Here is a 26989-nt window from a genome sequence, read left to right on the forward strand (position 1 = left end):
TATTAGAGACCAAATTAAGATTATTGAACCCAAATATTAAATATCAAAATAATATTTTATCATATATTTTAATATTTGCCGTGCCCACGTTTCCAAAACAAACAGAAAAAGTATACTTGTTCAGAGTCAAAATCGGCAAGGCTCCACTTATTGTGGCGGCCACCACCACTTAGTTAAGAACATGATATATATTTTCAAGAAATTAAATATGATTATTATAATATATTAAACCTTTATTTTGAATAATAAATACATAATAAATTTATTAAAAACTTAAATTTTACATATTTATTTATAAATTTTTTAAATTAATAATTTTATAAAAAATTATGACACATATTAGTTAAATTCTTAAAATTATTTATTATTTTCTTGTATTAGGATGTTTAAAAAAATACATTTATATAATGCTTTGCATTTTTGGCGTATAATAATAATAAATAATAATAATAACATCAAAATTTTATTAATTCAAATATTAATTATATTTAAAATTTGACGTATTTTTAATTATTCATGTACTTATTTAACCATTTTCTATTTTGTAAATATCTCTAACAATAGTTACCAAAAAATTATCTCTAACAATATTTTGGATATTTTAGTTTAATTCAATGCTAGTACGTGGATTAAAAAGGCTAAACAACTTGAGAAGCTAAGGAAGTTGGATTATTGTGCTTTTAATTTTTTTTTTCTGAAAATACAAGTAAACTAAGAAGGTTTTCAAGCTTATGAGCATGTGAGCAGAGCAACGGAAAAGTATTAGTTCATATTTAAAAAAACTTTACTTTAGTTTTTAAAAACAATTGCTGAAGTAGAAAAATAAAATGAACTAAATGAATAAAAGACAATATATAACAATGAAATCAAATAATATAATCTTATTAATTAGTTCTTATTTTAATCAGATATAACAATAAATAAATATAACAATTTTGGTTGTTTTAAAAGAATATTCTAAAAGAAATTGAGTTGGTCATATTTCATTATATTTCAAGAAAAACTTTTGTATTAAGCTGTATATTATGACATCTCTTCGTTTCATTTAATTTCTTTTTTGCCACATGCATTTAGAGTTACAAATACAAAAACTATATTTTGATATTTTCCAACAGTTTTTGTAAATATAATAATTAATAATTTATCATAAATTATAGTACAAGTTTGGCTTAGTGGCTGGATAGGTGAGGTGAAACCTTAGTCTATGTCCTTATTAAAAAGAAATCTGTTTCATTATCCATAGTTTGAAAGATTTGTGAACAGAAATATAGTATAATATAATTGAATTAGATAATACACAAAACCCATTTGCATGTGATGTGTATCTCTTTCTACTTTGACGGCTCAGCCAATTTGATTCATGTACGCCTCCTCTCCCACCCAACGCTTTTCACTATCTCTCTTATTTAACCTCTCTTCTTCTCTTCTCCGATCAATAATGGATTCATTCTCAGACCAACGCCGCAAGAGGAACCACCTCTCACCACCCCTCTTCCTCTCTTTCTCCATACTACTCTCCCTATTCCTCTTCCTCAACCACTTTCACTACTCCTTCCACTCTTCCACCTCACACTCTCTTCTCCTATCAACGCCACTCCGACTCCATCATGGAATCCTCTTCCCTCATCACGTGCTCCTCACGCTCTCCAATCCCCACCACACTCTCCCCCCTCCCAACCACCTCCAATGCCTCTTCTACACCCCCCTCAACCACCTCCACGTTGAACCGGTCCTCTCCACCGACCGCTTCGACCAGTTGAGTTCCATAGTAAGGTGCCCTCTCCCTGCGACCAGCTCAAATTTCTCTGCCGTTGACTTGCGCCGCCGCGGGGACCCTGGTGGCGGAACTCTCGCCGCCCTCGACAACCAAACCGTTCTCAGCTGGAACAACCTGGCCTACGTGGCCGAACTCGACGGCGACACCGCCGTCGTCTTCGTCAAGGGACTCAACCTCCGTCCACACCGAATCTCCGACCCGACCAGATTCCAGTGCCACTTCGGACTCACCGGTTCCCAAAACGCTGCGTTTTCTATCACAACGAAAGCCGTCACCGTAGCTCAAGAAGTGGTAAGGTGCTCCTTGCCGCACTCCATCAAGAACTACCATGACAAAGCTGAGGAAATAAGTCAAATAACCGTAACGGTTAGTCACGTGACGGGTCACGTGAGACATCCGGTTCGCGAGGTGATGCCATCTGTCGCTAGGGTCCACGGATACACTGCTAGGAATAATGGTGGAGCACGGAAGAATAAGCACGAGTTGTGCGCGTGCACCATGGTGTGGAATCAAGCGCGCGCGTTGAGAGAGTGGGTTATGTACCACTCGTGGCTCGGCGTCGAACGGTGGTTCGTGTACGATAACAACAGCGACGCCGACGACGGAATTGACGGCGTCGTTAAGGATCTGGATGCTAAAGGCTACAACGTTAGTAGAGTGACGTGGCCTTGGATTAAGACGCAAGAAGCAGGGTTTTCGCATTGCGCTTTGAAGGCCAAAGAACACTGTAACTGGGTTGCGTTCTTCGACGTTGATGAATTCTTCCATTTCCCCAACGAATTGGGGGATAGAAAGAATGCACTGAGATCCGTGGTTTCGAACTTGTCATCTTCGAATTCGGTTGCGGAGATAAGAACAGAGTGTCGTAGTTTCGGCCCTTCTGGACTAAGGTCACACCCTAAACGAGGGGTGAGTTTAGGGTACACATGCAGGGTAAGGAGCAGCGAGAGGCACAAGTCAATAGTGAGGCCTGAAATGATTGACGCGAGTTTGTTGAATGTGGTGCATCATTTTGAGCTGAGGGAGGGTTACGGGCACAGGAACATTGGTGAGGGGAGTATGGTGGTGAACCACTATAAGTACCAAGTGTGGGAGAGTTTCAAGGCTAAGTTCCATAGGAGGGCTGCTACGTATGTTGTGGACTGGCATCAGGACCTTTGCAAAGCCTCCAAGGATCGGGTACCCGGTCTTGGAACTCAAGCTGTTGAACCGGCTGACTGGCGCTTCAGGTTTTGTGAGGTTTGGGATACTGGCCTCAGGGATTTTCTTCTTTCCAATTTTGTTGATCCGGTTACAGGGTTGATGCCTTGGGAAACAAGCAATGAGAGAGAGGACTAGTATGCACTCGCACTTTCGACGGAGATTTTCAACCCGCATTCACCTGGGATTAGTTAGTTTATACGTATATACATTATACACTGACAAACAACACTTACTATACTACTTTCAATTTTTTTTTTTTTTTTTGGGTGGGGGGTTATGATTATATAATATAACCAGGCTCAAATTCAAAAAAAAAAAAAAAAACTAATGTGAGGGTTCACATTTGAAAAATTTTATATTGTAAAATTATTGTGATATAATATTTTGTGTAAAATTTTCTGAATTGTAAAAACATTCTTTTAATTACAAGTCTCCTGAAAGGATAATATGTAGAAGGTGCATGGTTATATTTATTTCGAAGGATGAAGTATAATTCTTTTAATCTTATTTTACTTTTCTCTGATTTTTTTAAGATATATATATTTTAATTGCCAATTCTTATTATTAATTGTTTTATTTTAGTCTAATATTTCTTATTTATTTTTTAATTTTTTGAATAAAATTTATTGTGAAATTGAGATTTTAGAAAAAAATTATTCTATATTAATTCAAAAAATTTAACGTCATTTAAATTAATATTAGTTAGAATCGTTAATATAATTATTTTTTTTTAGATCTTTATTTTATTCCTGATTTATATTTCTATTATTAATTTATATTTTTTAAATTATTTTTTTCTTTTGGCCAAATAAACAACTTAAAAAAAAGTTATTTTTGCCATCTTTATATGAGTGGTGCACTTGTACAATTACATCTATTTTTTTAGATAATCATTCACACGTTTAATATAAAAGGTAGTTATTTTTGTTGATGTAATTTATTACGTAATTAGATACACATATAAAATTATCAATTGGGCTACACATCCATATAATTTTTCATCCAAGTCCATTCAAGCTGGCTCAACACCCAAAAAACTCAATCTCATTAAATGATGAGCGTGTATTCATGCGCCCAAACCCCCGAAACATTTAACATTCATTCGCGCATTCATTATGAAACAACGTTCATTCTTCAACCTCGAAACCACCACCGGAGAAATTCAAATCTCTCTCAAAATCTCTCAAACCTCCATCGTGTTCTTTGCAGAAACTGTTCCTACTCCAGAATCGCGTCAAGCTTTCGAAAGGAAGAAGAAAAAATAAATAAAAACAAGAACAAAGATTCCGTAAGGTATGAGAAAAACTATCGTTATTATGTTCATTTAATTTCTCTCAAAACTCGCATTTCTCCTAGTTCGATTTAAGGTTTAGTGGATTGATGAGTTGTTTTGTTTAGTAGATCGGCTTATTCTGAATCTATTTTTATTGCGTAACTAGGGCATACGAATAGAAAATATATTGTTATTTTCTTTCTTTGATATATTAATCGGTTCATTGGTGTTAGTCATTTTGATTCACTTGATTGTTAGTGTGTTCAGTATAGTTCTTTTGGATGCAGAAATATTTTTTTTGCTGATTGAATATTTATCACGTTTTATTCAAAATATGAATGGACTTCAGTTCAGTGGAGTTGTCATTTTGATTCACTTTATTGTTAGTGTGTTCATCAGTTGAGTTCTTTTGGATGCAGAAATATTTTTCTTGATGATTGAATATTTATCACATTTTTATTCAGCATATGAATGTTGTTCAGTTTCGTGGAATTGCTCATTTTGATTCGCTTGATTGTTAGTGTATTCAGTTGAGTACTTGTGCATGCAGAAATATTTTTATTAATGATTAAATGTTTATCACGTTTTATTCAGCACATGAATGTTGCTTGGTTAAGTGGAGTTACTCGTTTTGATTCACTTGATTAAAATGTGCATGCTTGTACTTGTCAGTGTATTGAGTGAATTATTGACCAAATTTTTTTGTCCTTACAGCAAAAATAAAGAAGACAATGGTAACAAAGAAGGAGAACTATGCACTATAACGTAAGCATATATACACATTAAATATATTTATCGCCTTTCATTTGAATAAAGTCTATTTTGTAATGAAATTGCAAAAAAATAAAAATAAAAAATAAAAATAGTTAATTTTTTATGCAATTGTTATGATTGATGCAGCCTATTTGCTCTCTGTTGCTGCTGAATCTGCGAGATATGTTGCTGAGCTAATGAAATTCAGAAGGGATTGTACAATATTTGCATATTATTAATATTAGCAACGCCTGTATAAGTTTGAGGATTTTATTTTTAGTGGCTTTAACATGCATATGTTTATTTTGTGTCTCTACTTTATAATTTTATCTCTGTTATAATTAGTTTATATTCAGTTTTCACTGTACTTACTACTTAATGCCTTATTATTGTGTTACTAATAAAACTACATTTCTTGGATTTTTACTATTTTATTTTACCAATAAACCATTTTGGGACAAATTGTTTATCCACAACTAACACACTTAGTCTACAGAATGAACCGAACATATTATTAAGGTGAAACAATTATATAGTACTAAATAAATGGAACATTATCCATTATATAAAATCAAATTCAAAACAACTTTCTACATAATGAACCGAACACGTTATTAAGGTGAATCAACTGTATATTACTAAATGAACGGAATATTATCCATTATATAAAATCAAATTCAAAACAGGTTTCTGCAGAATGAATCAGAACATGTTATTAAGGTGAAACAATTGTATAGTACTAAATGAATGGAACATTATCCATTATATAAAATCAAATTCAAAACAACTTTTTGCATAATGAATCGAATACGTTATTAAGGTAAATCAACTGTATAGTACTAAATGAATGGAACATTATCTATTATATAAAATCAAATTCAAAACACCTGTGTCTACAATTTAGAGATTATCAATTCAATTCAATTCAATTTAAAACATATGCGTACATTCAATACAATAATTCAATTCAATTTAGCAATTGTATTCCATTCAATTCGATTCAAAAAATAATCCAAACCTCGTCTGCTTGATTCGTTTCAGAAGAATAATCCAAATCACTCTCATTCAACTTATTTGAAGTTAAATCATTCATTGTTTTGATAGAATATTGAAATCTGAAAACAAAGAAGATAAATCCACAAATTAAAGAAGAAAATGAAGAAGAATAGGAAGAAGAAGGACGAACAACAGAGAAAAACAATGAGCAGAAAATAAAAAAAAAAAGAAGAAGAACGATCGGCAGTAGAAATTGCAGATCCAAATCGTTAACGTTAAAGAATGTTTACATAATTTTGTTACGTTAATAAGACGGAGAAGGAAATGTACATGTATTTCATGTAACTTGGGGAGAGGAGGGAGACGCGTTAACAAAAAAATGCTTAGATAACTTTGTTAGATTTTTTATATGGATATCAAGTATTATAATAAAATTATTTTACACTAACAGTGTATCAATATTAAATTTTTATTTTTATTTCAAATATTTGAGATAAACATTAACATTATCTTTAATTAATATTTTTTTAACCTTATTTATATCCTGAACATTTTAAAAATGGTTCAATGTTATTTCATTGTTGACTTAACAACAAATTATTATTGAAGGTTGTGACATATACAGTAAATGGTAAATGTGACAAACTGCTATTATATGGTTTGTTAATAATTTAAAAAATGACTAAAATTAAAAAGCAATAAAATTAACACAGAAAAATAACGAAAATTAACTTATAAAAAATTTAGGGTTTTATTGTCTTTTTTCCCTCTTTACATCGTATCATGAAGTTTTATATCCAATATAAGACCATGTTTTTATGTATTAAATTGTCAAAAAAAAATGGAGCTTAAGAAAATTTGCATCGTCATTAATATTTGTAGTGGGGGTTAAAACTTAAAAGTGATTATAATATGGAATTACTTTTAAAATATTTAATATATAAATAGGAAAAAAGAAATTAAACGCTTTTGTTAGTGACCCTAAATTTTTTTGCAAAATTAAAATAATACTTTACTCTATGTTTAATTTTGCAAGGGTACTATTCTGGTTATGTCTAATACAAGCAAGTTAACTAAATTTAAAAATTAGTTAAAAAGTGGAGGACTTACATAATAAACTGAGAGAATGAAATTCAGAAACTGAGATTTGACATATTTTTTGTAATTGGATTGATCAACACAGGGAACTAAATAATATATCTTGTAGGTGAGGGAAGTAGAACATCATCATTCTGTTTCGGAAATGATAACGGCCAACAACCTTATTGATGTTACAAATGCCAAAAAAATCACAAGAATTCATGAATACTTCAAAACTTAAAAAGGCAGAGCAAAAAACGAAGGAAGCTTCTCTATTTTATCAGAGCCTGGTTTCGATCCAGGGACCTGTGGGTTATGGGCCCACCACGCTTCCGCTGCGCCACTCTGATGGTTGGTTAAGTTCTCACAAATTAAATAAAATTAATGAATCTTACACTACTTGCTCTGGCATTATTTTGCTGATTGGCCAGAGTTTAGGGTCTCCGCAGATTCTGTGGCAGATATTAGATTAAATACGAAAGATTTCGTTCGTTTACTTAAACTTTGTATTTGATGATACATGCGAGCAAAACAAAGAAGCCATTACATGAACAAAATCACTCCTAAAAATTCTTAGATTCTGATATGATTTACTTTTGGAAATTTAGGATCCTTTAATATCAAGATTATCTATATTAAATTATTAATAAATACACTTGAGAACATATCTGATTCATAATCACCATATTGATTTGTTGTGTCTAATCCTAATATATGATTCTTTGATCTTCCTCCATCAAAGAATTGCCAAACTGAGTGAGAAAAGCTATATCTAATCTTTGAGACTATATATACTGGGCGATGAGGAGTAAGGTTTGGGTTTAGGAGGAGCAGCAGTAGCATTAGGGTTTCCATTATTCCCATTAATAATCTTGGCACGAATCTTTTTGATAAATTTGTCCGCATCGACATTGACATCGTCGTTCACAAAGGTGGTGGTTGTTGGACCCTCTTCCTCCTTTTCGGGTTTCATTAGATAGGAACGTGGCATTTTAGGGTTCAACTCTGGCTGCTGTAACAATAAGTGCTTCCTGTTCTTGTTGGACATGATTTTTCCAACAGAGTTTCTGGTACTGTCGCCACCAATCTCATGATGCTGTGATGATGATGATGATGACAAGTTTGAAGAACTACTGAACCTGAGAGATGAGAGTCTGATGATGTTGGCCACCAACAACATTGAAATCTCACAAATTGACGATGATGATGATGATCTCTTGTTGTTGTCGTTAGCCATTGCAGCATGCAACAGAATGAAGGAGCAAAAATATACTGTGATCTTATATTGAGTATTGTGTTATATGCGAAAATGGGTTCATTATTTATTCTAATAAGAAAGGAAAAATGAATTAGGTTCTTGGTTCGGGTGAGTTCTATTATTAGTATTTGGTGGAACATAATGGAACACACTTGCGTCATGGTTTTTGCAACCACGTGCGTCATGGTCCTTGCAACCACTTCACATATTCGAATTCTTTCCCATCTGACCATCAAATCATCAATTACTTGCTCTATGTTGATATTTAGATATATTAAATCATCAATGTATAAAAATTCTAAAGCATACAATTTTGAAACTGAAGAAACAATGCAAAATAACAGCTATTCTTTCTCTAATTATCTAATATAATGACCTTGTAACTATTAGCTTTGTTGAGGATTTCTGTATTTTTTATACCATAAAACTGTACTCTAGTATTATTTGTATTCTTTTTTTAAGTTCAATTCAACCTATCATTATTTATTTTATCTTTACTTGTATCAAATAATGCTTTAAAGTTGTAAGGGAGGCCCACACATGGCTGGTGAAGAGATCACTACAAAGATTCTAATATCTTATAATGAATTTCTCTTTTGTCTTCTTTGTTGCCGCACTTGCTTGTTTCACAGGCATGCCACTATAGTAGAATAGATAAAGCCAAACCATATTTGGACCAATGCCTGTATCAGAATCAGTACTGAGTATCTTTTCTTGTGCATGTCATCTCAAATACTTGTTCCTAACTGGCATGATCATATTTATTCCTACTACTACAATTTTCATGCGTGTTGTTAAGGAAAAGCATAAGATATGCATTCTTAACCAGTTCGTGCTCCTTTTTGCCACGGCCACTTCAGTGCAATGTTTATCATTTAGATTTTAGAGGACCAACACGTATATGCAAGCTAGTGTATATGGTGGAGTTGTGTGTGTGTATGTGTGTGTGTGTTCTTTTTTTTTTTTTTTTTTTTTTTTTTTGTGACTGAGTATATGTTGTTAATAAAAAGGAAAGACGAGAAAGATAATATCGAGCGATATGAGTTTAAAAAACCAGCATCATCTTGAGTTGTACTGTCTAAGATTTTGCCACTTATTTATATAGTTGTATTATTTGTAAATAAAAATGTTTCTGTAAAAAGAAATGAATAATACATAAATTTGAAGACTAAGAATAATAGATTATATATAAAAGCACAGAAGTTTGATCCTCTCTGTTTGGATGATACAGGGTGCAAGCCTCAAACCCACTTATAGCTTGAAATGGGAGAGAATATGATTGTAAATGTTCGAAGATGCAAAGCAACGATCCATTATTTTGTTAATGATGAGTTGCATTATTCTTCAGGTTCTAAGGCAAGTAACTTTCCACGTGTATGAGAATTCCCATGTTTGTATAACAATAAGCATTGATCTAAGCAAGTGCTTAATTCCCTACTTTAGAGGGTGTTAGATCTTGACACCTTTTTCTCTTTTTTTCTTTTAATTTTTTTGGGGCCCTTTAAGTAATTTACCTCGATCAAAGTTCCAAAATGACCACTTCAAAAATTTACTCTTGTATTTATTCTTCCATATGTAAGGACAGTTTAAAACTTTTGTTTAATGAAACTTGACCAGATAATTAACATCTCCACTTTGAAAACCTTTTTCACCCTTCTAACATTATATAATTCAATCATGCAGAATGAACACCTGCACTTTCATTTGGCCTCGAGTCTCAAATGAACATCATTGTCAGGACACAAAAATCACTTCTCTAACTTGAGATTTAATTAAAAAGAAAAAAAATTACAGAACAAGATATACCATGTTATTGCCGCTTCCTCCCCAAAAATATACAATCCCAATTGGTGGCTTGTGTCAGTTCTCCTATAGATTTCTTGCACAAATAAGGTAGTAGCAGCAGCAGCAGCAGGCAACTCCAAAACAAAGAATTATGTTGATGAACATCCCTCCACTTAAACAGTGAAACTCGTCTTTTCTTAAAGACAAATCTACAGTAACAGCAGAAAGCGATAACTAATAACAGGCAGATATATGAAGTTACAAAAAATAATCTGGAGTCTTGCGTGTAGTGTCAGGCTCAATTTGCCTGGGGGCTGGATCGAACTGCAGAAAATTCTGCTCCATATTCTCTCCAATTTCCATTATTGCAGCCATGTTCCCACATCGGTAACAGTAATTTGGAGCACTAAATACAGTCACCACATTCTTGTCCTGGAAAAGTGATAGACACAATGTTAATACATGGAATTGAAAAGCCACCCAAACCTAGGAAGAAGTTAATACTGATTCAAAATATGTCACCTGGCACCAATTGTATCCTTCCATAATAAGCTGGTGTGCTCTAGATATCAGTGAGAGACCATTGGTATGATTAAACTGAGCAGCTATATCTTGTCCAAATGTATAACCAGCACCACGTGGAGATATTCCCCATCCACAGCGATCATCTGGATCTGACCATAAGAGGTCACACATTGGTCCTTCATGTGGAACCTGTTGTGCACAAGAACAATTGTTAGGCAACCCATATGGGAAATCATTGTCCATCCAATTAACCTCATGACTATACATGTTTGGATAATATGAATATTGATATTCCATTATGAATCAAAAAGATGGGAGTCCTAAAATGCGTAATGACTAATGGACATGGCAAGACTAATAACTAATAATACAAATATTAGTCAACTAAATAGTGAGAGGGTGAAAAAAAAGAGGATCCAAAACCAACCAGGTAACAACTAAGAGCTTTACAACAGTATTAGACACCACAATCACAACATATAAACTACTTTATACGGCATCAAACACCATTCTTCTAAAAACATCCAGAGACTGAAGCTATTATGAAAAGGTCAACTATCATCGAATGCTATAATTCTTTTATATGGAAATTCTCTTAATATAAAATGGATGGAAAGATCATGCAGTGAATTCATACTAGTTATTTCACACAAACCTCTTGTATACGATCCAATGCCCTGATATTATCTAATGTATCCAAAGAAGGTGAGAGACCTCCATGCAAGCAGAAAATCTGTTATATGTGAAAGTTAGAAGCTACAATAAAATACCAAAAGAAAAGAAGCTGACCTGAAAATAGTCAGAGTAATACTCCACAACAAATTTAATTCAAACCTGGCTCTCAATAAGGGCAGTCAGAGGTAAATAATCAAACAAGTCAGTAAAGTATTTCCAGACATTGGCGTTTCCATATTTTCTTAAACATTCATCATAGAAGCCGTACCTGAAAGGAGAAAGCCAATGACAAAGGTAATGGTAAATCAATAAATAAACAATTTTTCAAAATAAAATTGTTTAGTCAACCGAAGATTGTTTGTTCTTTTCCCTCGTACATTTCGAATTTTCGATCAAACAACTAATGAAGTGAAACCGCAAGCATAAGCCATGTGATTCATGCTTAGTTACCCTCAATCAGATGCATCACACAGGCTTTATATATACCCTCGCATACAAATTACAATACTTTCTATAAATAAATGGAAGAAACTAAGATATTAACCAGAGTCAAAGGGGGATCTGTAGCAACAACTATGTATGTTTGCAATTTGCACAGTAATATCATCTAAAATGTCTAACACTAAATAATACAGCCAAAGAGTTATGAGAAAGACAAAGAAAGAAAGAGAAGATTCAAGATTAGAAGAATAATTTTGAAACCCACATAAAACTAGGTTACTGATCCTAAGGCCTAAGCCAATGATAGAGGCTACATGATCTACCACAAACTTCAAGCAAAATCTATACTAAAACTTCTCCTTAAACATGCTGCACCTTTACACAGTCACAAAAATTACAATGGATAACAACAGAGTGTGTTGTGTGAGAAACATAGAATGCAATGAAATATTCATACACTTGAGTAATTTGACGGCTCTCATGATTTCCCCTGGTAAGTGTAATTCTATCCCTGTAGCGGACTTTCAAGGCCACCAGAAGTGTAACAGTCTCCACAGAATAGTACCCGCGATCTGCATTAATTAAGCGATTATCATGAGAAATGCCAGTAGCTTCATAGATTCAAAGGCTACATAATGTGATCTTCAAAGGACACATCCTATTATAACATTCTTCAATGATTCCATTACATTTAAGTTGTTCAACATAATGTCCTTCACGGAAGTTGAGACCATTATAGCTAAATATTTAACTCCTGCTTAGGGGCTTACTTTCTGCCGTAAAAAAGCCAAAGGTTTTCACTTATAGACTAAGATTATTGAAAACGTATCAATCTTTAATTCAATTTGTATCACTCAATAAAAACATTACATAACTTGTACTTATTATGTTCTCAGCAAAATATCAAAAGGACAACATGGACATCAAAAGTTTTGGTCTTCAATGAAAAACATCCTAGAAAAGCATCTCATGCCATCATCATTCCAATGATCAAAAGAAAACTATATAGAAAATACACCAATCTGGATATTTATAATTCCTCCACATTCATTACTCATCAGTCATGTCTCACCTCACTGCCCATAGTGTAAAAGAATAACCGCACTCCCATTACAAGATGTCAAGATCTAATAACAACACTTTCAATATCATAACAGCCATTAGCAAAATCCTTATTGTTAAACACACAGCAAACACACCGCAATCACATCACTGGGAGGGAGGAAAGGGCTGGGGAGGAAGCAAGTTCCACAAAACTGCTCTCTACCTAAGAGATGTTGGGTTGGCACAGCTGAAACAAAGGAACTCAAAATTTGAACCCCCTGTATATTTCGACAGTGGTACCAATGCAACAGGTACGGAAATAAACAAAGACCATTTCATAATCTACACTCATCGGATAAGTCTCTCATACACACACAATCATCAACATTTAAAGCAAATACTCCGGCCATAAAATCCAAACTTGACCCCAAAAAAAAAAAAAAAAAAAAAACAATCAAAACACAAAACAAACGACCTGTAGATGAATAAAATATCAGTTATTCCAATTTCCATATCCAACCACGTAATTTCTTTCAATCGTCAAAATAGTAATACACACTTCAATAACGTCCTGTATCAAGCCCTCTTCTCTTCTTACAAAACCAAAAAACCAACCTTTCAAAATGGAATATTCAAGCCCTAGCCACAATAATACGAAATTTGGGGAAACTCACCTACATAATCACCCATGAAGAGGTAATTGGTATCAGGAGCATTGCCACCTATGCGGAATAGCTCGACGAGATCGTAGAACTGGCCGTGAATGTCGCCGCAGACGGTGACAGGGCACTTCACCGGTTGCACGTTCCACTCCTCAACCAGAACCGTCCGCGCCTGATCGCACAGCGCTTTCACCTCCGCCTCCGACAGAGGCTTGCACTCCATCAGGTGCTCGATCTGACGGTCCAGATCCGCATGTGACGGCATCGTTTTTCCCCTTTCAAAACCACCAAAAAAATATTTCCCTGCGATCCAAAAAAGCCCTTCAAGATCGCTTATTCTCCTCCTCCTCCTTCTTCGTCTTCTTTTCCGTAGATCGACCGGGAAATGGATGGATTTAGCGCGACCGGAGGGTGTTCGACTGCAGGATTAGGGTTAGGGTTGGGGAACGGAACGCGGAGAGCAAAACGCACCGTTTTAGAGATGGCGTCGCTGTTGAATGTTTCGGTCTTTGAATCATTCCCGACTCTGTTATTTTTTTCCTTCCTCTCTTTTCTCTTTTCTCATTTCTCTTTCTCTGTGTTTCGCACTCAGACAGGGACAAAAACTAAATTACAAAATTTAACTAAATTAAAAAATACTTCTTTTCTCTTTTTTTGCCTTGAAAGATTAAATAATGTATTATGCACTGTACACAAAAAATAATATTATCACTTGTTTGTTTTTTTTATAAATTTATGCAAATATACTATATTAAAAAAAATTATGTACAGAGAGTAAAAAAATATGTATAAAATGATATTATAAAAAATAAAAGTAATATTAATTATTTTAAAAATATTTTCTTTTTCATTTTAATTTTGTTAATAATTACGTACAATAAGCAATAAGGAAGGGGGGCGAGGGACCCGCTGGAAGGCAGAGCTATATTAGAAATGAAAATGAAACTCGAATGCAGGTGAAATGACAACAAATTATTGCAATTTCTAAAGAAGAATAAAGTATCGTTTTTTTTTTAACATTTAAATTAAGTATTATTTGTATTTTTAATTTTTAAATTATTTTATTTATATTTTTAAGGTTTATAAAAATAATTTAATATTATTTTATAATTAATTATACTGATAGATTAGATTATATTTTTTAATTATTTTTATTTAAATATATTTATTTTTAATTATATTTTATTTGGATGTGTTTGATTTTAATATTGTACTCAGTATTTATGTTTGAGTTTAATTATATCCTTAAAAAAAAGTGAATTATATAAATATCACAAGAATTAGTTTTAACTTTTGATGAGTTATTATCACATTTGTATTCTAACTTCAAGAACTTCAATTAAAACTTATGATGTGCTATTGACGACAGAATAACATTGAATCATTTTTACAAATATTAAAGATACAAATAGGACGATTTAAATGTTAAGGACACAAATATAATTTATCCTAAACGTTGGAAACAAAAATGATACTTTACTCTTCTAAAAAATAAAGTATTCGCATATATTTTTAATAAGATTATATTATCTGTACATCAAAATCAGCCACCAAAATTAATCATCAATATAAAATATATATTAAAATATAAATACATATTAAAAATAAATTATATCACACATATATTTATATACAAATATATTAATAATTGATTTTAGTAACTAATTTTAATATACAAATAACATTCTTATTTTAATTATATAGACTAGATTGATCTTTCACATTATTAGTATATATAAGCTCATTGTTTAAAAAAGTGAATAAATATAAAACATTTAGAATTACGCTAGGTATCCATTAAAAATCAGTTATTAAATTAATTAATTATTAATATAAAATATATATTAAAATATAAAATACACATTAAAAATAATTAAATAATATATATTTATATATAAATATATAATAATTTATTTATTAGTTAATTTTTAAATATACATAGCATTCTTAAAATACTTATATATATATATATATTAAAATAAAAAAGCTTTATAACATAAAAACAGAAACAAGAAAAAAGATATGCATAAAATTAATAATAATTAAAGAAATAAAATATTGGTGAATTTGGTTTTATTGTTATTATTTGGAGCATTTGGTTGAAAAAAAATAACAAAATTTGCAGGAATTAAGAATCAGGTGTTGCAAGAGTAGTCAGCAGATGGATTAAAAGTTACAAAGAGTAGAGTGGTATTTGATCTTTGGGGTTGTTGATGACTTTTGTCAAAGATGATTAAGAATTAGTTTATTTTATCTGTTTAGTACTTTTCTGTTGAGATGTTAATGCTCCATCTTATTGTGTTGAGCTAATAAAAAATGATATCAGATAATGAGAATTGTCACTATACATTTCATAATAATAATAATAAATCAAAAGATATTTATCACTAGAAATTTCTTAATGTACTAATAATGATTTAATCACATTCTTATGTTTGTAATATTTTTAAGTTAGTATATAGTTAAGTTAAATATTTTTGTTGATGTGACTTTCAAAAATTGAAAGTTTGTATAAAAGTTTTCTAAAAAGTTTCGCAAGTTTGTCAGCTTAAAATAATGAATGAGGATACATTATCAATAATTCGAAATAATTTCAGGAAAAGAAGAAATTAACGAGATTTTTTATTTTTATTTCTATTTATTCTCTCCCTTGAAGTTGAAAGGCCATGCCTAGTCAATTCAAGAGATTACACATGTGAGCTTGTGGGTAACACTTATTGAAGTTGAACACTTCAAACTTCAAACTACTTTTTTTATTAATTGTTAGGCATGCTTATCTTTTTTTTTTTTTTTTAATTACTTTTGCAATTTGGGTGGCTAGAGTTAGTACATTACTAATTTCGCAGCTAAAATAAACCATGTCGCCTGCTTTCTTTGATTTGTCTTTCTCTGGATAATTTATAAATAAATTCAATTATTTGTAGGATCTTAAGAGGATTGCAATAATTTACAATATTTAATCTTTTATTTGATTACTTTAATTTTGAAGTCTCGCCACCTGAGAATTTATATATGAAATTTTCAATAGTAGTTTCCATTTTGGACTTTTTGGTGTGACAGCATCACGAATTTGAATGGCATGCTCATTCCTATAACATAAAAGTATTCAACTCAATGACTGTGTCTATTTGGATTTTGATAATCCAATTAAATTTCTTTTATTTTATTTTTTAATTTTTATTTTACTAAAGATATGAGACTTGAATCTGCAACTTCTTAATTGAGTATGGAGAGACTATGTCATTTAAGTTATTTTTTTATTTTTTACTATGAGTATTTTTGCATAATGTATTACGATATTAAACAATTTAATAATTTCTATAGATAAAAGTCATAAAACCAATTTATTGTTTATGTGAGTTAATCAATTAAAATGTTAATTTTTTATTAATTTCTTTGTTTGTATTGTTAAACAAAAATATTTACTACACATAATAAGTAATAAAACATGAAAAAGGTATGAGTTGATTTGTTTGTATCATATAATATCGAATATTATTTGACCAAGAATATCATAAATAAATTAAAATTAATCCTGAAAAGTGAAAATGTTACTATTTGATTATTAAGAGTAAAGACTCAATTCGGTCTATGTCCATTTTCACGAAAGACAACTCGATTTTTGTCTATAGAAAATGGATATTTTAGTTTTTAACATTTTTATTTTGGGACAATACGATTCTTTTGTTAAAAAAATTATTATGGTGGTGTTTTTAAATAATAACAAAAATTATTTTTGTAGGATTTTATTTGTATTTTGTGGGGCTTTAAACCTCTATAAAATTCTTTTCAACAATATAACCAATACTACTACTACCTCCTTTATCTTCATTATTATTACTCCTACTTCTATTATTTTTATTGCTTTATCATCATCATTATCTCCTCTACCGTTATCATCACTAATACCAATATTATCAACATTAAAATTCTCTTCTTTCATTTCTTATTCGATATTGTATTTGTACTACAATTACTTTTTTTTGCGGCATTATTTTCATCAATGATTTTTCTTCATTTAACCACCATTGGTGAATAAATTTTTCAAAAATAAACTTATTAATAGTTTGTGGAGGTTTAAAAATCTCACAAAATACAAATAAAATCTCTCACAAAACTAATTTTTGTTTATTATTTAACATATTTTTTAACAGAATAATCGTATTATCTCAAAATAAAAAAGTCGAAAATTGGAGTGTTCTTTTTTTTTTTGACAGAAATCATGTTGTCCTTCGTAAAGATAGACAAGAACCAAGTTGAATATTAAAATATTAATTTTTTTTATTAATTTCTTTCTTTGTATTGTTAAACAAAAATATTTACTACACATAATAAGTAATAAAACATGAAAAAGGTATGTGTTGATTTGTTTGTATCATATAATATCGAATATTATTTGACCAAGAATATCACAAATAAATTAAAATTAATCCTGAAAAGTGAAAATAACTTAAAAGACTTCAGTAATTTCTATCTACACAAGTGGCTTGCACATGATAAACGTTATTTTTTTTTCCTTAATGAAAAAATAAAAAGTTAAAAACTCTTTACGAATTTTTATAATTTTATTCATGCCTAATTAATTAAGGGTGCCAACATGCACCCTACCGCGAGTACTCAATCTGATCTAATTCAGTTGAGTAGAGTTGACAATCCGATCTGCAGCGAGTAGAATATAATAGGTTCTCGTGTAGGTCGAGTAAAGTGCGGGTTAAAATTTAACACTTCCGACCAACCCACACTATATATATATATATATATATATATATATATATATATATATTTCAAGTGAATGTTAAACTAATGACCTCTTACTAAATACAAAAAATTATAAACCACTAAAAAAATATTATTAATTAATAATTTAATATTTTTTTTACACAAAAATTAGTTTTATTTTAAATTATCATCAAATTATATAATAATAATGTTGTATTTTTTTTGTAATTTGCGAGTAGAATCGAATACCACGAGTTAAAAACTTGGTAGGATTAGGTATTCTTAATTTGTAGATAGATGAGTTTATATAAAAATTTCAACTCGCAGGACTAAGGTTTGATACAAACACTACCCTACCCTACCATTACCAATGCTTCGGTTTCAATGCTGAGTTGGACTTGATTTTTTTGCAAATCATCCTTGGAAGATATGACGGTCCCGATTGTGGAGATACTGCTACCAGCCCCCCTTTGTAGGGGTGCACAGACCCGGCCCGGCCCGAAGGCCCGGCCCGGTCCCGAACACTTTTGGGGCTAATTTGGTGTGATTTCATCGGGTTTAGGGCCGGGTAAGGGTCTCAAAAATAGACCCGATCATTATTTCGGGTCGGGTCCAGGCCATAGCTCGGGTCACCCGAAGTCGGCCCGGTGACCCGGTCATCATACACAATTAATATTTTGTGTTATTAGTGATGGATCATGACTATTCTTATGTGGAATTTAAGTATTGTAAATCTTAATATTTTGTGTTATTAGTCATTATAAAACTATGAGTTAATGTTTTATGTTTAGAATGCATAAGACTTTAGACTAATGCATAATATTGTGTTATTTGTATTGATTTAAATATTTAGTATTATTAGACAATATTAGTATTGATTGTGGTTATACTTTAGTATTGATTGTGGTTATGCTTTAATTTTGAAGAATGGTTGGTTCTTGTTATATTTTTCTAAGTGAATTTTACCATGTTAAATAATGGTTGGAGTCTTGGAAATTTGGATATTTTTACATGCTAGCTTACAAGAAGGTATCAACGTAATGTAATGTTAACGGCCCGGTTTTCACCCGGTATAATTGTGGCCCGAAAGTATATTGGTTTCATCGGGTCTAGGGTCGGGTTCGGGTCTAATAAATAGACCCGGTGTATATTTCGGGCCGGGTCTGGGTCACATCAAACCCGGCTTCACCCGGCCCATGTGCACCCCTACCCCTTTGTTTCTGACTGATGGCACCGAGGACGGTGCAAAGCTTTAAGTGTGGGGAGGTCGGTCAATACCTGACTTGCCGAAGTAATTTCTTTTTCTTAACACCAATAGGTTATTTTTCTTTTGTTAGGATATAATAGATTGCATAGTAATAGTTATTTGCATGCATGTTCTATTTGGTTAAAAAATAATAACTTTCTTTTTAAGATCATATTTTTAAAAAATTTTACTAATTTAAATTAAAACCTTTTTGTGTTAAATTTGTTTGAAGTTGTATTTGGAACATGGTTTAAAGCTAAGAACACATAATCTGTGAGACTTGAGCTTAATTACATGATTACACTATTTAACCATAAAATTTTATTCTTGTGTGTTTTTCTTCTCTATGATTATAATATATATTTTGTTCCACCTTACATGTCCAATGTTTAGTGTATTTATATGCATGCATATGATTGAGGCTATTACTTGTTTTTGCTCACTTATCCCAAATAACCTACCCTTTCAATTACCTTTTGTTCCTGTACAGTAATCTGAGCTGAGGTATAACTCCTTCTAATGCCGAGATATAACTCATTCTTCCATGTGTATGGGGTTTTCTGTCCTAAGAGCACAGACGCCGAGCTATACTTCAGCCGTCAAGGAACACCGGAGGAGGTTAGGACCTGTAAAGATGAATATCAAATGACTCAGAATGAATAGTGTACCTCTTTCATGTTAGGAGTGGATATATTGATAGAATTATTGTGGTTACTTAGTGGGTCTAATATTGTGGTAACTGCTCTTTAATGAGCTTGTTTAGAGAGATTTCTGTTGGCACGTAGTTATTTGATTTGATAGGATAAGTTTGTTAGAAGATCAAAGTACGTACTCTCCACGTACTCCTGAAATATCATGTGTTTATTTAGTTTTAATTATATTCCGATTTATAGTTTTACCTGAGCCGAATTATAGCCAACGGACGGATCATATCCCCTGAAAATTTTCAATTAAACAGGTTGAGCTAAATCAGAATTGTGATTATAGCAGCCCCAAACTCAACTTGTTGTATTGAAAAAGAAAGAAAAAATATCGGTAGTAAAAAAGTTAGATTGAAAGATTGTGAGCGAAATAGCTGAAATAGATAAACAAATAAATAAAGAACTTAGTCAATTAGTCGAGATTTATTCAAAAACAATTGAATGGTAAAAGTTGTTCGATCAATATAATTATGTGGGGGATATTTTTCTGCTTGAGAACAATTTTTCATGGATGGCATATAGTATTTGATTGACGCGAACTGAAAAGTTTGTATTCGTTGATCGAATCGATTGTATGATCCGAGAATGTAATGATCAATTGTCTTTGAGAATTTTTCCGACCCACAATAATTTATTGACGAATTTCTTGTCCAAACAATTAATTATTGAATATTGAGTGAATAATAAAGATTTGTAACATAAATAAAATGAGTTGAAAGTAAACATGCATAAATTATTGTAAAATAAAAAAATAAAAGGGATGAGTCCATCACCTATGTATCAAGGTAACTTATCATTGCTAATTAAGTTTGTTTTTTTTATTGGTAAAAAGTTATTTTCTCGTATTGATTAATTGATTTGAAGTTGAATGATTGCATCAAAGTGTCACTTCTGTGAGTTGTACTTGAGCTTGAGTGTCCGATCTTGATGGTCGGTTATTAGAGATAATTGAACATAATAGATAGGTTGATATCTTGTGCTTTCAGAAATTAGAGTATAGTTCGGCTTTGATTTGATCGTGTACTAAATGGCTTAATAGATCAAAGAAGATTAATAGAAAAAAAAAATGAAAGTAAAAAAGGTAAAGATATTTTATTAATAAAAGAGAGCACATAACTGTGTTTCGACGTATGAACTTAGCTGACACATCTGAGACAAAGATATTTTGTATACTTGTTAGAGTATTGCCACAAAATGTATGTATCTCGTCTGATGAGCTTTGGGTGTCTATCACCGCGGCTTTAGCTTCCAGGGTATAGTCGTTAGCTTCCAGGGTATAGTCGTTATCATTACTATCATGTACAGTAATCTGAGCTGAGGTATAACTCCTTCTAGTGCCGAGATATAACTCCTTCTTCCGTGTGTATGGGGTTTTCTGTCCTAAGAGCACAGACGCCGAGCTATACTTCAGCCGTCAAGGAACACCGGAGGAGGTTGGGATCTGTAAAGAGACTCCAACGCTCAAGTTAGTAAGAGTAAAAGATGAATATCAAATGACTCAGAATGAATAGTGTACCTCTTTCATGTCAGGAGTGGATATATTTATAGAATTGTTGTGGTTACTTAGTGGGTCTAATATTGTGGTAACTGCTCTTTAATGAGCTTGTTTAGAGAGATTTACGGAGAGATTCCTGTTGGCACGTAGTTATTTGATTTGATAGGATAAGTCTGTTAGAAGATCAAAGTACATACTCTCTACGTACTCCTGAAATATCACGTGTTTATTTAGTTTTAATTATATTCCGATTTATAGTTTTACCTGAGCCGAATTATAGCCAACGGACGGATCACCTTTATTAACCACTTTGAGCCTTTTAATCCCCATTTGTTCTATATTTTACCACATCACTAGCCTTAAGCGGAAAAATAATTAAATACCCCAAATTGAATCTTTGGTTAGCTTAAGATAGAAATTGTGTGCCAATTAAGTGTGAAAAAACTGTGGGAACTTAGGTTAATGAAAGTATACAATGTTTAAATGATAAAATATTTGGAATTTGGGTACCTACTCATGTGAGACCAGAAAAATTAAAAATTCATGTGCATTGAGATGTTATGTTTATTTTTTCTAAAAAAATTAAAAAAATTAAAAAATATTCAATAAATAAGTAAATAAATAAAGGGACAAAATTACCCCAATGTTAAGTTAAGTTAATGAAAAGATCAATGCATATATGATAAAAATTAAAAGAAAGGTTGATGCATGAGTATGTAATGCAAAAGTGGAAAATTATAGGTAGTTAGGCATAATTGTAGGAGTTATATAGAGTGTGTATATAGGTGAGAGTTTAGGTTAGTCAAAGATTCAATATACCCTCACCTTTGTCTTAGCCCCATTACAACCTTGAAAAGACTTCATGATGTTTGTATTGGTGCATTAAATATTGTTGATTGGTTAGGTGAATAACAAAGTTTAGAAAGCATGACTAGGAAAGACTAGAGTGATTAACCACATACACTTGAGTGACTAGAGTGCACATACACCATCAGTGAGTGTTCAATGCTTGATTCTATGTTTCCTGCTTTTATAAGCTATTTTCTTACAAGTTTACTTGTCTTTTATTATATGATTAGAATTAATGGAATTTGAATTATTTTTGTCTTTGAGAACTTATTTACTTTTAACCAAGTAGACAAAATCATATAGTTGCATTAATACATAGGTTGCATTGCATTGCACGAGTCTTACTTTTTTCTACTCATCTATTTTATCTCCTTGAACTAAGCACGAGAGCATGCTAATGTTTAAGCGTGGGGAGGTTGATAAACCACTATTTTATGGTTTATCTTGTACTCAATTGAGTAGTTTTTATCAATTCCTTACACACTTATTCATATGATTTGCATGAACAATCCCTTCCTAGTCTTGATCTATGGTTGAAAGCTTGCTTCCTAGAATCTTTAATTTGTGTATTTTTAATTCTCTTTTATACTATTCGATGCCGTGATCCGTGTGTTAAGTGTTTCAGGCTTTATATGGCAGGAATGACTTAGAGAATGAAGAGGAAGCTTGCAAAAATAAAAGGAACACAAGAAAATAAGGAGATAATCAGCGAATATCGACGCACACGCATGGCTGACGCGTGCGCGCGATATGGAAAAATTTGCAGCAACGCGTACGCGTGGATTGAAATTTGCATAACGACGCGAGCATAGTCCTGATTTTGTGTTTGCTGAGAATGTTGCATCAATATTGATCTTCAGCCTTCAGCCAGTCTCTCCATCTCACTAGTAAGCTATTTCTCCTTTGAGGTTTTATTAACTGCTGGTTCTTTTTCTCATCTAGGTTGTTATAGTTAGATTCTAATTGTCTGGCCATTATGATTGTGTATTTCGGCTTTCGGGTCTGGAAAACTTTTATTGTATACTGCTGATGAGGTCTGACTTGCTGAGTGTTGTGATTGAATCTGCTGATGGGTTACATTGTATATGAGACCCGAACCAAGTGCACTGTAATAAAGCATGCTCGGTAGTCTCTTCCTCCTGAGCTCCTGAAATGTGATTCCCGAGGCCGAGGTGTAGCACTTCAAGATTTGTATGACTTGGTAAATCTCTTCCTCCTCACCTCCTCAAAAAATAATACAATTGTTAGTAAATAGTAAGAAGGTGCATTTGGGGCTAGTTTAACCCCTGAAATCAAGTTTTCATAATCAAGTTTTCGGTAGCTTTTGGGCCCCATTTTTGTTGGGTCAACAATAAGTGAGAAATATTGGAGTCAATATGTACGAGGTGTGACGATTGTGAGAGATGGGCCCAAGCTCAAGCCCTTACACTCTGTATTATTATTTATTAATATAAAAAATTATCTAAAATACTTTATACAATTAAAAACACATTAAAACCAATAAAACTAGTTCATATTAAGATATAATTATAATTTATCTAAAAAACTCTTTAAAATTCATATAGATGTCGTGTTTTTTACCTTAGAAAAATTTAAATTTAGTGTGTTAGTATATTTCGTATTATGTTAAATCTCGTATTTTGTGTTCATATTTTATTGATGCTAGCCAGTAGTTCAAATCTTAAATTAAATACTTAAAAGGTCCAACTAAGTACCAATTATATACATGCAAACTTTGTTTCTAGTTTGTAGGGGATATAATAGCTAATGCATGCAAGCTTGTTTAGTTTTACAATTCTTAAAATTATCATCTAATGTCTTGAATTTTATTTTACTAAGAGAATTATACATTTTTTCTTGGTAAGGCCCCAATTTACCATGTTCTTATTCTTCTTACCTCGTAGGGATGTTCAAAATCGATCTGAATCGAACTAAACCGACGAACTGAACCGAAAAAATTGAGAATCGAATTAATCGAAAACCGAAAAAATTGATTTTGCTGTTTTTTATGCGGTTCGGTTCGGTTTTGTTTTGACTCTGAAAACCCTAATCGAACCAAACCGAACCGGTTTGGAAAAAACCCTAAAAACACCTAACCCCACCCCCCCCCAAACGAACAAAGTGCCTGGCCCTGCTGCGCGAGTGTGAGAGCGCCCCCCCCCCCCAAGCCGTCCCTAACCCTAAGGCCTAATCCACCAAATCCCCAATCCCTAAATTGCGGCTGCGCTCTCTACTCTCTAGTATCTACTCTCTACTGCTCAGTGCTCACTTGCTTAGTCGCTCTCGCTCTCTCTTCTCCAAATCCCCAAAGCACGACGCCATCCCACAGCACCACGCCGAAGCCTTCCTCTTCGCGGAGACGCCACCCACAGCACGACGCCGTCGCCCACGCACAGCACCACGCCGTCGCCGTTGAGACGCCACCACCCAGCGCCAGCAGTGTTTCTGGGCTCTCCCACTCAGCGCCACTATCATCAGTTCAACCCACTCCCAGCACGGCAGAACCCTAACCAAGTCTCCCAGTCAGCCTTCCTCCCAAGTCAACATATAGTCTGAGCCACCAATTCAGGTAATTTGCTGTTTATTGATGTTTACTGGTTGTTTATTGCTGTTCATTCCAAGTTGCTGTTTAGTGGTGGTTGTTTAATATGGTTGTTTAATCAACTTCACTAACTCATCCCTTTTGGCTTGCAACTTTTCCACCCTATTCTGTAAGTGTTTGATGTATTTCACCCCCTCATGCATGTGATCAGAAGTTGACCGCTTTCCCTAATGATTTTGGTCATCATCAGTAAACAATACAAATAATTAACTGTCCAAAAAATCATGTTTATACTTGGTTTCAAATTTTAATATTAATACATAAACAATAAAATACAATATGTATGGTATGCATAAAAAGTTAATTACCTACCTTAATATATTCAAAAGGTAGAAGAGTTCTAAAGGTGGTGCAAAGTCTTGACATTTCTTGCCTTCTTTGCTGTTTATGGTTGCTAATTTGCTATTTATTGCTGTTTAATTTGAACCATTCCAAGTCAATATAGTTACTGTTTATTGCTGTTTAATTTGCTGGTTATTGAATTATTGTTAAGTTTTGATAACTTGGTAATTGGTATTGCTGGATTGCTGCTGGTTTATGGTATTGTTGGATTGCTGCTGGCTGATAACTTGTTGTGTTTCTGGCTTTGATTTATTGGCTCCGAAACTCTCCAAAACTTGTCCTTGAGGAACTCATCGAGGAATTGGAGAAGTTGGAATTAGGTATGGTTAAGTTTCTACTTATAATTTTCTTTACTTTAATCTGGTTTTTATTAATATATATTATTTGTTATGATTGTTTCTTGATTTATATATTTTGTAGAAGTTGCACCCACTCCTGATCCCAATGAAGAAGATTCTGCTATTGAGTACATCTTGTTATGGTAGGAATTGTTCTCCTTATATTATTATTATTAGGGTAAAGTACTAAATTGGTCCCCTAGGTTTGGGCGTAATTCTGTTTTGGTCCTTAAGGTTTAAAGTGTTCTATTTGAATCCAAAAAAGTTTCATTTAGCATCAATTTAGTCCCACAGTGATGTCAAAATTAAATAATTAACAAAATGTCCTACATAACAACAGTTCAAGAACAAAATTGATAATCTGGAGAACAAGTACAAGCTCCAGAGGCACAAAATCAACCATTGATGTATCAATACATTTATTTATCATTTTCTTTAGTTTTATAGAAAATATTTTATTTATATTATAAAAAAATAATAAATAAATATATTGATGTATCAATGGTTGATTTTATGCCTCTGGAGCTTGTACTTGTTCTCTAGATTATCGATTTTGTTCTTGTACTGTTGTTATGTAGGATATTTTGTTAATTATTTAATTTTGACCTCACTGTGGGACTAAATTGATGCTAAATGAAACTTTTTTGGATTCAAATAGAACACTTTAAACATTAAGGACCAAAACAGAATTACGCCCAAACCCAGGAGACCAATTTAGTACTTTACCCTTATTATTATTATAATTATTATTGTTGTTGTTGTTCTTATTATGCAACTGTTTTTTTTATTTCAGGTTGGTGTGCATTAAGAAGTTTAGCTATTTTGTTGGAGAAGACACCATAACTTTGCTATCAGTTTAATGACAATTTATTTTTATTTTCAGTTGTGTTGACTGTTGAACTATTGAACTTCTTTAATTGTCGTATTTGAATTCTGTTGTCGTTAAATTTCATTATATCAAGACTTTGTTAGCTATTGTGTATTTCGGTTTGTCGATTTCAATGTTACGACTTTGCATAATAGTATGGTAGAATTTTTTTTATTTGATTGAAAAAACCGAACCAAATCAAACCGATTTAATTGGTTTGGTTTGGTTCGGATGACCTTGACAAAAAAACGAACCAAACCGAACCGCACTTTAATTATAAGATCGGATCGAATGGCTTTTCCCTCAAAAACTGAATCAAACCGCACCGCGAACACCCCTATTACCTCGCACTCGACT

At 32.4% G+C, this 26989-nt stretch overlaps 2 protein-coding genes, 1 non-coding gene and 1 pseudogene across 4 annotated transcripts; 1 reads left to right on the top strand and 3 right to left on the bottom strand.

The window, feature by feature from the left end:
* The first annotated feature begins 1322 nt into the window (after positions 1–1322).
* On the top strand, positions 1323–3480 carry LOC107631932 (glycosyltransferase family 92 protein RCOM_0530710 pseudogene; annotated as a pseudogene). The gene has a single exon (XR_015907720.1). The product of XR_015907720.1 is annotated as a glycosyltransferase family 92 protein RCOM_0530710 pseudogene (transcript).
* A 3880-nt stretch (positions 3481–7360) lies between these two features.
* TRNAM-CAU (transfer RNA methionine (anticodon CAU)) lies at positions 7361–7432 on the bottom strand. The gene has a single exon. It is a non-coding gene; the product is annotated as a tRNA-Met (tRNA).
* A 149-nt stretch (positions 7433–7581) lies between these two features.
* On the bottom strand, positions 7582–8427 carry LOC107634799 (uncharacterized). The gene has a single exon (XM_016338216.3). The coding sequence runs from the start codon at positions 8317–8319 to the stop codon at positions 7855–7857; it is 465 nt and encodes a 154-aa protein (XP_016193702.1). The 5' UTR covers positions 8320–8427; the 3' UTR covers positions 7582–7854.
* Positions 8428–9974: 1547 nt separating this feature from the next.
* LOC107631931 (serine/threonine-protein phosphatase PP2A-2 catalytic subunit) lies at positions 9975–14114 on the bottom strand. The gene is made up of 6 exons (XM_016335526.3): positions 13485–14114; positions 12224–12338; positions 11485–11593; positions 11306–11383; positions 10648–10839; positions 9975–10557 (listed from the first exon to the last, which is right to left on the bottom strand). The coding sequence occupies exons 1-6, from the start codon at positions 13735–13737 to the stop codon at positions 10384–10386; spliced, it is 921 nt and encodes a 306-aa protein (XP_016191012.1). The 5' UTR covers positions 13738–14114; the 3' UTR covers positions 9975–10383.
* Positions 14115–26989: the final 12875 nt, after the last annotated feature.

The sequence above is a fragment of the Arachis ipaensis genome, chromosome B3 (genome assembly GCF_059453495.1).
Source record: "Arachis ipaensis isolate K30076 ecotype BB chromosome B3, ASM5945349v1, whole genome shotgun sequence".
Classification (NCBI taxonomy): domain Eukaryota; kingdom Viridiplantae; phylum Streptophyta; class Magnoliopsida; order Fabales; family Fabaceae; genus Arachis; species Arachis ipaensis.